We start from the raw sequence: 13677 nt of genomic DNA, 5'->3' as shown, positions 1-13677 counted from the left end.
TGTTGTGGTAAAGACTTACTTAATATTTTGAAACCTAAAAAGAAAGTAAGCCTTTAATCTATTGATTTTGAAACACATTTTAATAGTTTCTGTTTTTATGGATTTGTGTCAGTTTTGCAGGCTAAACAGGATTTGTCACAATAGAGATGGGGAAATTTCTCTATGAAAATGGAAAATTTCCACCTGGAATAAAAATGTCACAATTTCCCCATGTTTGCTATTAGAAATGATAAAGTTTTGCTCTGAATGGAATTTTCAAATTCTTGCAAAATATCATTTTAAATATGTAAATTCTTGCAAAGAGAAAATAGTAGTTTTTCACAAGTCCATATATAGCAATACATCAGTGCTTTTTCCAATTTTTTCTTCCATTTACAAAAAGAAATGCAAGAAGAGTGTGGATTAAATATTTTTTATAAAAATAGAGCAGAATTGTACTTCCAAGATTTAAAAACATATATTAAATGAACCTTATATATATTTGAAGACATTAAAATTATACTATATAAATTATACTGCTAGTTTTTAAAAAACGCAGGGCATCCAAATACTTACATGCTTTCAGCACAATAAAGCAGACAGAGAAACTTAATGCCCGTAAAGAAAGGCCTTCTACTTGCAGAGATTAGATCTCGTCTCAAAAATCCACTGCAGAATGGTGCAATAAGAAAAACCAAAAAATTCCACATACCCAATTTGTGGCGTTCTCCTGTACAAACTGGAGGACAGTAGGGAGTAGATGTAGGGTAGGAAGCAGGAGGCATTACTTACAGGACAAAACTACGGAGGAAAATGATGTCTCTCTTGTGAGACCTCAAATAGATGGGGTGCCGAGTTTCTTTTTGGTTTCCTACAAATTCACATTTTAATTGGGTTGGGAGGGAGAGGTTCTTTTTATTTCATTGGGAATGGTTGGGGGAGAGAAGCATATCCATGGTCTTCTTTACTCAAATTTAACTTGGAGATGAGATCTAACAAAAGGTACCTTTTTATTTGCCTTTGTTTAAAAGAGTGATTTGATTTACTTTTTGTTTACTTAGATCCAAAAACTTTAGAAAAGATCTGGTTCTAGTTTGAGTGGTTTCACCAGATTATTTTATTGATGGATAATATTAATAATAGTTCTACATATAGTTCACTTTTAAAAAAAGTATTTGATTTAGTCTGCCTCATCATTTATATTAATTTTCCATCTGTTCCTTGGATAGGAGTAGAAAGTAAATGCTAAACAGTTTCTATGGTAGAAAGAATGTCTAGTACCTGACTCCTACAATTGTCAGTTTTTTTACATTAGAATTCTATCTTCATAACACTTCATTTCTTTAAACTCCCTCCATAGTGCTTATTTTCTCCTTATTTTTCTAGGCTTTGCTTCACAAACCTAACTGCAAACACTACATACAATTAAAAAAAAAAAAAACAGGAGACATAATTCATGATTGTTACCTAGTGGGGGGTGGGAGGAACCCAGAACATCAGAAAGTAAAAGCTGCAATATTGCAATATGTACTTACAGAGTATGGATTCTACTCATTCACAAAACCAAACAACCCCAATTTTGTCCCTTTCTATTTTAAAGACTTGTTTCAAGGTTTGAATGGAGCCTCAAAATAGGACCCATTGAAATCCCTTTCAGTAACAAAAGAAGCACAACAATACAGCTATTAGAATGTTGAATAAAGCCCACAGTTTCAAAATATTGGCATGGTATGCATAACTACAGAGCCACCAGCTAGGAGATAGTAGGTTAGGTCCCCAAATAATGATTTTTGTGGTTTTGAAAAAAAAAATATTACAGAAACAAAAAGCTTTTCTCAAGGGAATGAAAGCTATTCCTTTAGTGTGAATAGACAATCACATTCTTTAGTTTAAAATATACCATCTCTTGAAGTATAGAAAGAAACATATTCATGAAAGAGCTAAACCTTCAGCAATCTAAAAGCTGTATAATCACTTAAAATGCAACAGAAAAGCAATAATTCATGCTATGAATACATACAGGCCTTGTAAATCTCATAAAACTGACACAGTGATGGGGTTTAGGACATGCTATCCCAAACTATGGCACCTTGGCATTTGAAGAAACAACAGAAACAGGCCACAGAAACTAGAAAAAATTCCCCTCACTCCTTCTCCTCTGCAGCAGGCCATAAAACCTAGCTTACTTTCTCCTGAAAATAGGTCATGAGACCTTCATTCCAGAGGGGTCCTCCTATACCTTGCAGAAAAGAACATTCTTATTTTTGAAGACACAGGGATGCAGAAAACTCTGAACAAACAGGCCTTGCTGGGCCGGGTGCGGTGGCTCATGCCTATAATCCCAGCACTCTGCGAGGCTAAGGCGGGCGGATCACCTGAGGTCAGGAGTTTGAGACCAGCCTGGCCAACATGGCGAAACCCCATCTCTACTAAAAACACAAAAATTATCTGGGTGTGGTGTTGGGGGGGTGCCTGTAATCCGGGTTACTCGGGAGGCTGAGGCAGGAAGAATCACTTGAACCCGGGGGGCAGAGGTTGCAGTGAGCTGAGATCGGGGCACTGCACTCCAGCCTGGGCGACAGAGCGAGAATCCTTCTCAAAAAACAAAACAAAAACAAAAACAAAACAAAACAAAACAGACCTTGCTGAGTTTCCCCCAGATTAGAACCATTAGATCATACCCCTAGAACCATTAGATCATACCCCTTTCTGTCCAATCATGTTTCTCCAGAACTATCCACTTCATCAGACTGCATAAAATACACACAGTTCTCTCTGTTTCTTTGGGCCTTCATTTTTGAAAGCTCCCAGTCATGTAAAACTTTTATTAAACGAATTTGTATGCTTTTCTCTTATTAATCTTTTGTTATAGGGGTCCTAGGCATGACTCTTGTGGTGGTGAGAAAAAGATCAATCTTTTCTTCCTAGAACACTCACTCCTCTTTTTGGAATACATTTTTAATGAAGTCAATTACTAAGGAAGACTGTGTTTATTTTATTAAGATTAAAAACTCTTCACTTTGGGAGGCCGAGGCGGGTGGATCACAAAAGAGACGGAGACCATCTGGACTAACATGGTGAAACCTCATCTCTACTAAAAATACAATAATTAGCTGGACGTGGTGGCACACACCTGTAGTCTCAGCTACTTGGGAGGCTGAGGCAGGAGAATCATTTGAACCTGCGAGGCAGAGGTTGCAATGAGCTGAGATCATGCCACTGCACTCCAGCCTGGCAACAGAGTGAGACTCCATCTCAAAAAAAAAAAAAAAACAAACAAACAAACAAAAAAAACCTCTTTACTAAAATACTCTGAAGTTGTGCATTATGGCTAATTAAGGGTGTATCACCTAATGTTGTACAGTACAGTATTTTAACTTTTTATATGACTTCTGTAAGATTTAGGGAATTAAAAACATCCATATCCTTCTGTCCAGCTACTTAAGATATTTATCTTATGATAATTTATAGAAATATGGAAAGACAAAAATGAAGCCCCAGAGTTTTAAGTATTCTTTTTTTTTTTTTTTTTTTTTTTTTTGAGACGGGGTCTCGCTCTGTCACCCAGGCTGGAGTGCAGTGGCGCGATCTTGGCTCACTGCAAACTTTGCCTCCCGGGTTCATGCCATTCTCCTGCCTCAGCCTCCGGAGTAGCTGGGACTACAGGCGGCTGCCACCACGCCCGGCTATTTTTTTTGTATTTTTAGCAGAGACGGGGTTTCACCGTGTTAACCAGGATGGTCTCGATCTCCTGACCTTGTGATCCGCCTGCCTCGGCCTCCCAAAGTGCTGGGATTACAGGCGTGAGCCACCGCGCCCGGCCTCTAAGTATTCTTTTCACGATATTTTGGTTAGTGAAAACACTCATATTTATTTCCAAAGGAAGAAAAACCGGAAACTTCTTCACATTGTTTCAATTCAATTGAACTATACTATGTTTTTCCTTCCACATACACATGGTTTCATATTAAGAGCAGAAAAAAAAGTAGGGGCTAATAAGAGGTAAAATAGAACTATCTTATCACTGAGGAATTTAAACAATATTTTGCAAGTTTACCAAATGATTTTTAACTGGTCTCCAGAAATGAAATGAAAAAACTGCTTTAGTTGCTTACTCTATCCCAACAGTTATTTATAAAGACAAATGTAATTTTTCAAGAGTCAAGAGATACATAGTTTTCCATTTACTATGTCACTTAACTCATCATCATTAACATGACTTCTTTCAATACGAGAATACATTTTTTTATGTGTGTGTGTGTGTATGTGTTTGTGTGTGTTTTAAAGCACCATATGCAAATCTTGCATTAACAGGTTGGTCTGCTAATTTCTATGTAGTTTGAGAATCAGCTCTTCTCAAAGCTTTGCTCAGTTAATGTTTTAGACAACATATAATTCTGGCTTGGAAATAAGTCACTGAATAATGTCCTTTCCTTTTCCTGGGGATGTTATAAACTGAGCTCATTCTATGTATTTTCTTATATATTGTCTGTAATCAAGTACTTTTGTTTAAACAATATACTGAATTGCCCTAGTTTGAAAAAGAGAGATTAGTTTATGTTCTTATTTTTCAATACTAACCTAGTGCCCAATCTCCTGGTTCGTAGCCCCATAAAAATTGATCTTATTAATTTTCCAAAAGAGGCAGCATTGACTGGGTCCAGTTTGTGTTCCTGACAGTGTCGAAGGTAGTGGTTGTACAGAGTGCTTCTGGGAAGGCTCACTCCTTCTGCTGTCTCATAATTGTCCAACAGCCACTGGAGCTAGGGAAATAAGACACAGTAAACACAGACAAATCACATAATTTGCCAAAATTTCTACAAGACACTGCAAACGCAACATACACAAATACTTAGAAGTTCTTCATCAAGTCTTATGATAGAGTAAACTGCTGTAATTCAGAAGCTGGTAATCTGCCTTTGAAAACGCTCAGAAACACTGTAAATAGCTGAACATCACTAAGGATCTCAGACAATATCCATTTCTTCAAATATTCAAGCACACGTAGAGACATACTAATTTTCCCTGTATTGATTCCAATTTTGAAAATAGACACCACTTCAAGGAGTTCAAATAATCCCATTAACTGGTCATAAATATCAGAAATATGATTGCTACAGAACAAAACATGTTACCAAGCCTGGTAGCATGGTACACAGTATGTCTTTAGCATTGGCTTGTTATAACATATGAATAGCAGGCTGCCTGGTATGAGTGTTTATATTAAAGTTACATTCCTTTTTACAGAATTTTAATTTATCTCAAATTACCACTAGATAATAAAAATATTGTCTACTGGGACAGATTCTGAAAGCAGAAAGGACAAAATTCAGTCATTTCTTCCCCAAACGAAAATAAACTGACAAGACATTGGCAAACAGTTTACATGCAATGAAAAGGAATCATTTATTAGAACCATTTGAATTTTTCCACCTCAAAACTGTTTATTCATAATTTTGGAAGGCACACTGCAATGGTAGTTGGTAACGCAGTACTTTTTCAGTCTATGTTCACATTTTAAAGTTTTATGTTGTCCTGTGTACATTACAAAAAAATCTTTAAAGCACTGAATGTACAAGAAAATTTTAGAAAATTGAATCCAGGTCTATAATATTATTGAATTTTAAGATTAGCAAAATTAAATTTTTTGTTCATTTATTTATTTATATAAGGAGAACTGAAATAGACTTACATGACTTTCTCAAAGTCACATATTATCTCCACGCCTGAGTCTGGTTTCCAAATCACATTTCCTGATTACTCAAGACCAATGTTTCACAAAAGCAGTAAATATTTCACATTACTTGTGTCAATAAAAATTTTCATGCCATATATAAGACAGGTGTAATAAAGAGCTGACATTTAACATACAATTCAAGTTAATATAAATTATAGAAGCCAAAGAATTCATTTCTTGAGTCCCAACTGTGAGCCAGGTAATGTGCCAGGCATCTAGTGATGCAAAAATGAATGTGATCTCATCCTTGTCCTCTAGGAATTTCCAAAGAAATGCTAAAAATGATAGTATGGACATTTAAATAAATAAAAAATTTCTCCATTTTGCTTACATATTTTCAGATTTGCAATCAAACTTAGAACCTGAATTTTCAGACTCTTAATTTAAAAATTCATTAAAAATATTTTCAGAATTACTGACTTTAGTCATGACAACTGAATTTCCAAAAACCATTTTAATGTCAAATATTCCTACATGATGTTTATATAATTAAACTTATGTCATTAAACTCATATTGACAGTTGGCTTTGAAAACATAGCCACCAAATCTACAAGACAAACCAGAGTACTTTTAAAAATAAAATTCAGATTTTGATCAGAAAGACTTGAAGTCCTTCACAGGGCACATATACGAATGAATATGCACATTAAACATACATAATACCTCTTAACATATACAAGGCTGACCTATAGAAGTTTAAAATGATTACACAAAATAAACATTGGTTTTTACAATGACATAAAAGTATTGCAGGCCAAAAGAATTCTTCTGTTATGAATCATCTATAACCTGATTGTCGGTAAACAAGTTTTCCAGGGGTGCTTAAACGTGATTTCTGAGTATTCTAAGTGACACACAGATTAGGTTTGCTACACATATTCATTCAGTATAAAAGAGATAAGGCAGTCTGATTGGGAAATTAAGTTACTGAGGTTCAAATTAGTATTTTGCCTACAACAGTGGGAGAGCATGTCTCTTTAGTGTTTTTTTTTTTTTTTTTAGACTTTATTAGTTTTAAGTATAGCTGAGGGAGACTACACATAAAATGCAGCAATAAAATCCTGATTCACATATTTTATACACATGCTTTGGTAAAATGATTGAGATTGGGAAGCACTTGAGTGATGTTATGGCAGCTCTAGTGAGCTGTATTGTACAACAGTGCTGATTCTTGTTTTGTGTACATACACTAGACAGAGCAAGGGTTGACCACCTTCTATTGGCAGTCTTAATATATTAAAGAAAGGCATATAGGTTCTTAATATCAAGGACTATAAAGAAGACACGAAAGAAAAAAATTCTGGAAAGGCGGACATAAAAAATGTAAATACTTTTTGAAACAGAGTAGTATTTTTCAACTAAACTAATGAAGTTTCCACATCCACAAGAATGGAACACACAATATGTGTAAGTTGAAAATGCCAAAGATATGTTTGCATGTACATCTACATATCCTCATAAAATAATGCATATTGTCAGAGGTATAATAGCATGATTTCTTCTGAGTGAAGAACTCAATATTGCTTACTTTGCTAATGAACAGAAGACATACTATAAAGAAAAATCTCAATTTAAAGGGCATTTTTTTTAAGAAATGGAATTAGTCAATCTTATAATATGAACTTTACAACCAAAAGTATACAAATAATAAAGACAGATCTAATGTAATTTTAGTCTGATAAAAGCAAATAAAAATAATTTTAATTAACCAGAAACAAATAAAACATTTTAAAAACTGCCCTACTTGTGTACTAGTCTTCCTGCAACATTTAATTACTTAAAAATAAAGACAAATATGTAAAAATGAGAGCTTATTTTTCATGATCATAGGAATTATCTTGTAGATTAAAATTTTTACTACAAAATTTGAAAAAGAAAATCCAATAATAGAATATTTGAAGGATACTGTAATAAATTACTTTTTATAAAAGTAAAAGGTAGTACAAATATTAAAGTTTAATATAAAATATTTTGAGTCCAAGGGTATATTTATATTTTTATATATATATATATATATATGGGGTAATCAGACCACTCTTAATAAAGAAAACTTTTCATAGAAATAGTGAGATAACTACAGCAAACATTGGCACAAACTACTTAGAAGCCTAAATGATATTACTTGTATCCCAACTGAATAATTTACAGGAAGTGCAGCTTTTACTGGATTGGCTATGCAGGCCTCTGAAATGGCTAGGTAAGTCAAAAAATCTGCATTGTTTTATAAACTGATTGTTCTTTTTATATAGTTTACATTCTTAAACTGAAGAAATTCTGTTTAATTCTGTTTAAATTCTTCATTTCTAAACTAGTTCAAAAAATCAGTTCGTTTATATGTATATATGCATATACATATATATCTATATAAATCACTCGTTAGTTTGAAAAATGGTACAAGAACAGGTATTTTGATGACTATCACTTTGACACTAGCAAAGCTACGTTTTGTTCCCTACCCATTGTATGCAGGAGGAACTGTATTCCTTGCCAGATGCCTGGAGAGAAGGCTGAGAGAGCATAAGGAAGTCAAGTGGAGGTAAAAGCCCTGAAAGGATGGAGATAGCTTTGCTGTAGCCCTGCAGGTCCCAGCTAGGAAGACTGCCAAAAACTGCCCCACCTCGGGCTACATCTCCTAGAAATTCACTGTATTAACAGAAATTGATTTAAAAGGATCCACCAGACAAAACTTTGAGATGTGGCTGGGGATTATAACCTCCATCCTACATGCCAGTATTTAACTTTTACTTTTTGACACAGTGATGGAATTACAAATCAGACATTGGTGTCTAAAACATAGTATTAGAAAGCATTACTTTGATTGTAAGAGAAACTTGGGTAGTTAAGTTTTTGTGTAAGTTTAAGTGCAACCTAAAGGCACAGGCTCCATGAGCTACCCAAGGGAAGTTAATTCCTGTTAAATATTGTTTTCTTGGGTTTTGTCTCTAATACAATGTATTCCCCAATCTTAACATTCACTAATTTAGAATGAAACAATTATTATATCTTTTGCTCTTTTATAAAATGTCTTGTAAAGTGTTTGCTGACTTCAAAAGCCCATAAAATAACACAGGAATGATTTCAAAAGCCCATAAAATAACATAGGAACTTTTAACCTTTATCTTTAAAACTTGATTATTCTACTAATGAACTAATATACACTCATTTAAGGGTGGAAACCAAGATAATTGCATCTTTCAACCTTTGCATTTAATCTGTATTAATCAAGATAGGTTGAAGATGAATGGTTCCTATTTTTCCCAAAGGGAAATCCTGATTGACAAATAAAAATCAATAAATATGGCATTGCCCAATTAACATCTAAATGTAACATTTGTCATTTTTTCCCAGATGGATTATTACCCATCAGGATTCATTTTAAGTTCAGTTTACTAATGATATGCATTTTGACAGGCCTCATTTCTGTAATAACTTATATTTACAATACAGCAAAGTCAAGGAAAAGTGAGTAAAAAACAATGTTTTGCTTTGAGTTGAATGTATTTTGGTAGCTAAAACCAACAAACAACGTGAAATAATTATTTGCTAGATTGTGAGAAGTACATAAAATAGACGGCTAGACCTTTTCATAAACTTTAAATGGAATTTTAAAGAAATGCACAACCTTAAATTTCATGCAATTATTGGGGACAATTAACAACATTTCTGAATTCAAATTTACAACATAAATAAGTAGTTTGTAAATAAGTGAACACACCACAACCATTAAATACTAATTTATACTAATTAATACTGAGAAAAAGTATAAAATAATCTTAAGACTGCAATGAAATGAATTAAATATTTTAATTTGATTTAGGCAGACTATACATCACATACCTATAGCATCTTCATATACAAAAAATTAGAAACAAAAATATTTAAATAAAAATTATTAGACATAGAATTCTGTAAAACCAAACTTAAAGTACCATTCTAAAATACTAGGAGACAAACAATGTCACTCTTGGCAAGAACTTTTTAAAAGATGAGATTGTTTAGAGAAAAAAAGAGTTATTTACTCCTAAACTGAAGGCTGCATATAGAGAAGTAATTGAGTGACCATATATACTTTACTCAGATGGTACACCAGAAGAGACCACCCTTTACCAACAATGTTCACATATATATATACTTGAAGCAAACTTGAAAAAAAAGGAAACAATACAATAAATGTACACATGATTGGCAAAGGCATCCTAGAATTCCTAAATAATGAAGGTAACATAAGGCCAGATCCCTTCTATTGTTTCTTTTTATTCATTCAGCAAATATTTAGTGAGTATCTACTATGTACCAGGCATTGTTCTAGGCACTAGGGATGCACTGGTGAACAAAACACACAAAAATCCTTACTTTCTTGGAACTACCATTTGCAATAAATACTTACTAAATGCCTATTAGAGATGCTGGTACTAAAATAACTCCCACCATGTTAATTCTTTTAAGAATATGTTGAAAATGGGATACAAAATTCAATATCCCACCCCATCTTCTAATGTGTGGAAAGGTGTAAAGCAAAGCAATCAAGTTGGATTCTGCTGAGAGGGGATTATTTATCTTATTTAGTCCTAATAAGAGTTTTTAAAATTACTGTGAATAAGCAAATATAGAAACAGAAAATAGGAAGTCTTTGCTTATCCATATTCCAAAATAGAATGAGAATAGACTTTTCACCTCAAAAGTCATGATTAACACCCCTCTTTAGAAACAAGTAAAATATGGGAAGCAAATTATTATCAATAATTTCTCCCAATGTTTTTACATAATACAATTCATCCTTTGGAGACAGTGATAAATCATCATAAAGCAGAATTTATGTTCACCTTAAAGAATCCCACAAACCTCAAATAATTCTATATTATGCCCTATATAGTGAGAAATAAAGGTAACATAGTTTACTGACATTTAAAATATTAACAATAAATTTTTTAAAAAACTCCATCTCTCCACTGAAAAAATTCTACACAACATAAAATCACCAATTAGATTCACAGAATGTAAAATACCTTTAGCAAACAGTTATCAACCAGAATGCATGCACTAGCAAATTCCAGTTGTTTTTGATAAATCTCAGAAACATTAAAAGCATCATCAACTTTCCAAGGAGGAAAAAGACAACAGGATCTTTTTCTGTGTTTAGGAAGAAACTAACCTCACTGATCAATCAGCAGAAGCACTGATCCTTTCTCCACTGTTTATAAACCATCCGTAGAATCACTTTTATTTCTAAATATTTGACTATAAATATATTTTTGAATGAACTTCACTGTGCCTCAGAGGTGTAATAAAAATGAATCAGGATAGCTGGAGAAAGATTACCACTGCACTATCAACATTTGCGCCCGCTCTTTCCACATACTGAAGTGTCTCTGGCAGTTGTTAACAGTATGGAAGATCAGACATATTACGTAATAAAAAAAAATGAAGCCATGAAGTAATAAACATTTATCATTGTTTATGCAGCTTAATTCAAACATTTATTAACCTTAAACATTCTTTCATTAATTCTATAGAGGAAAATAATTGTTAAAAATCTGTAACAGTTGAAAAGCTTCAAACAAATCAACAAATACATTTTAAAAATATATAAAAACATGTTCTTATACTTCCATTATTGTTCATAAAAATATTAAGATGAATAACTGAAGTTAAATTTAAAATTAACCATATAACATATTTTACTAAGTTATACATGTCAAGTAAAAATGAACCCTGAGTTGAATATGAAAGCACAACTTGGAAGTCTGAAAGCTGAAACGGGTAACTGGAAACTTCAGGTTTTTTTTTTTTTTCTTACGTCCTTGCACATTTCTGACTAAAAGGAAGAACAATTTCACTTGCCATTTTCAAAGCATAAATATAAGTTGATCATCACCCCCCCGACACACACAGCCTAGTAGTATACAGGAAATCAGCCTTTAATGCAATCACAGATACATGACAACATAGCAGGAATATACTTATGAAACATAAAAGAGTGACATACTAAATACCAATTTTCAGAAATGAAAAAATTTATATTTCTTAAACTGTTTCAAAAAGAAGGGCCTGAATATATACTATTATCTTTAAGTTTGTATGTGTAATTTGTCACCAAATTTATAGGCATTCTCCAAGTTGGCTAATCTGGTTTTGTTTTCCATGATACTTTCCTTTGAAAAAAGAAACAAGACAAAATACCCCATCTAAAAACAAAGTGTAAGAACATAAGGAGGTATTTAGTGCTATTTTAAGATATAAAATTAAAATGTTTCAAAAATCAAATATTCAAAAAAACACAGTTAAAACATTTTCTATGAGTAAAAGTTTTAGGTTTATTGAAAAAAATGGTTTCATTTGGGTGATCTAATTTTGTGCTTTTCAGTTATAAAATAAGAAAAAGAAATAAGAAGTCATAATACTTTATCCTTAAATTTAAGAACAAGTTGTCAGCTGTGGGAGAAAATTCTACACTAAAATGTCACTAATGTTAAGTTAGCAGAAGATCTACCTAAAACGAATTTAAACCATGGGTCTATTTACTTTTTTCCATATATTCAGAAATCATCTTAACAAAACAAATTTTTATTCAGCATTTTCACTGGTTTCCCAAATGTGAACAGTTGATAAAAATGTTTATAATTTCACAAAACTATCATCACCCTTCTTACACTTACCAGTGTCATAGTGATATCTGCATCTGATAACAGGAAACAGCTTTAGGACATAGTAATGGTAATTGTTTTATCTCAATTATTAGCAATTTATGGCTTGTACACAGTATCACTTTTTCTTTTGGTTCACTTTCACTTCTCTTTAGGTCTTAGGACCTGAATTCAACTATAGGGTTGTTTACTGCCCACCTTACATAGTCTTACTGGAAAACAAATCATTTTCAAACAGTTTATCATTGGATTTGACATTAATAATCTTTTTTCTACTTAAAGAATATTACTGGTCACGCAAGTAGACATGGCTGTTTGACAGAGATGCAGATTACAAGTATTTGCTTCACAGTAAATAAATATCAAACTAGAACATTTTAAATATTGAAAATCACTATCATTACTTTTTACAAATACATGGCAACTTGTTACTAACTTGAAAATATTATATCTGTACCCAAAGAGTACAGAAACCTAATAAATAATACTGGAGACTCTATTTTTTGGATATTTCACTGTACAAAATAGCCATTAAATGACACAGAGATCATAAGGGGCTGAGAAAGGAAGGTTAAGAAGCAAAATAAGTAAGTAAATAAATAAAACAAGCATTTAGAGGCAAGCAACACATGCAGAACAAGCAAGAGATTAGTGTACATGAAGAAGAGGCAACTTACATGGCTGTTGAGAAGAGAGCTTCTGTGAGTGGACAGACCGTCAGACTTTTGCAGCGTCTCAATCGCCATTTCAATCTGATAATAGATGTCATTAAAAAAAGGGCTCAAGACAAGATAGTAATAAAAGGCTGACCAGAGAATTTCTGATAGATTCTTTAAAGTTCAACTTCTTCCTCAATGGTCGTTAATGAACAGCTGTCACTTAATGTGTTTTCTCCCCTTCTTCCCCACCCTCCAGAGAATAAAATAAAAATATGCACACTAATAATAAGCCCATTCACAAAGTAAACCTTTTTTGAACATCCCATAATTATAATCAGAATGGAGACCTGAGGAGCAGGAACCCCGGTGGATTTTTCTTCTTATGAATAAACATTCTTGACTTTCATAGTTCAGGATGTGGGATAGTAACCATTCTCTTTCTAAATAGTCTCCCACCTAAAGAGTATTTAATATTAGTGCTATTCTCTCATGAAAGGAAAATCATACTGCAGATTTTGAGTTTAATATGCAGTAATATTTTAATGCAAATGAACAAAGATTCTTTCATTAATGTCCAAAAGTTACTAAATCTATACATCCCTCCATTAATCCTGTATTAAAATATGGAAGTAGGGAGTCATTAGTATGAACAAATAT

The 13677-nt window shown here is 32.9% G+C and overlaps 1 protein-coding gene across 18 annotated transcripts in view; it reads right to left on the bottom strand.

The window, feature by feature from the left end:
• The window catches only part of RFX3 (regulatory factor X3), a 315107-nt gene that overhangs the window by 67474 nt on the left and 233956 nt on the right, over positions 1 to 13677 (bottom strand). For 17 of the 18 annotated variants that reach the window (XR_009211123.1, XM_058431608.1, XM_058431617.1 and 14 more), the window contains 2 exons: positions 13039 to 13113; positions 4561 to 4742 (listed from right to left, as the gene is read on the bottom strand). Coding sequence is in view for 17 of the 18 variants with exons in the window: in XM_058431608.1 (XP_058287591.1) it covers positions 4561 to 4742; positions 13039 to 13113 (257 nt within the window). In the remaining variant the exon portion in view is untranslated. The remainder of the gene's footprint in view (positions 1 to 4560; positions 4743 to 13038; positions 13114 to 13677) is intronic. The other variant, XM_058431615.1, reaches the window with a different exon arrangement.

The sequence above is a fragment of the Hylobates moloch genome, unplaced genomic scaffold, assembly GCF_009828535.3.
Source record: "Hylobates moloch isolate HMO894 unplaced genomic scaffold, HMol_V3 SCAFFOLD_19, whole genome shotgun sequence".
NCBI lineage: Eukaryota > Metazoa > Chordata > Mammalia > Primates > Hylobatidae > Hylobates > Hylobates moloch.
The sequence above is the reverse complement of the archived record's forward strand: the minus strand, read 5'-3'. Positions and strand labels throughout refer to the sequence as shown.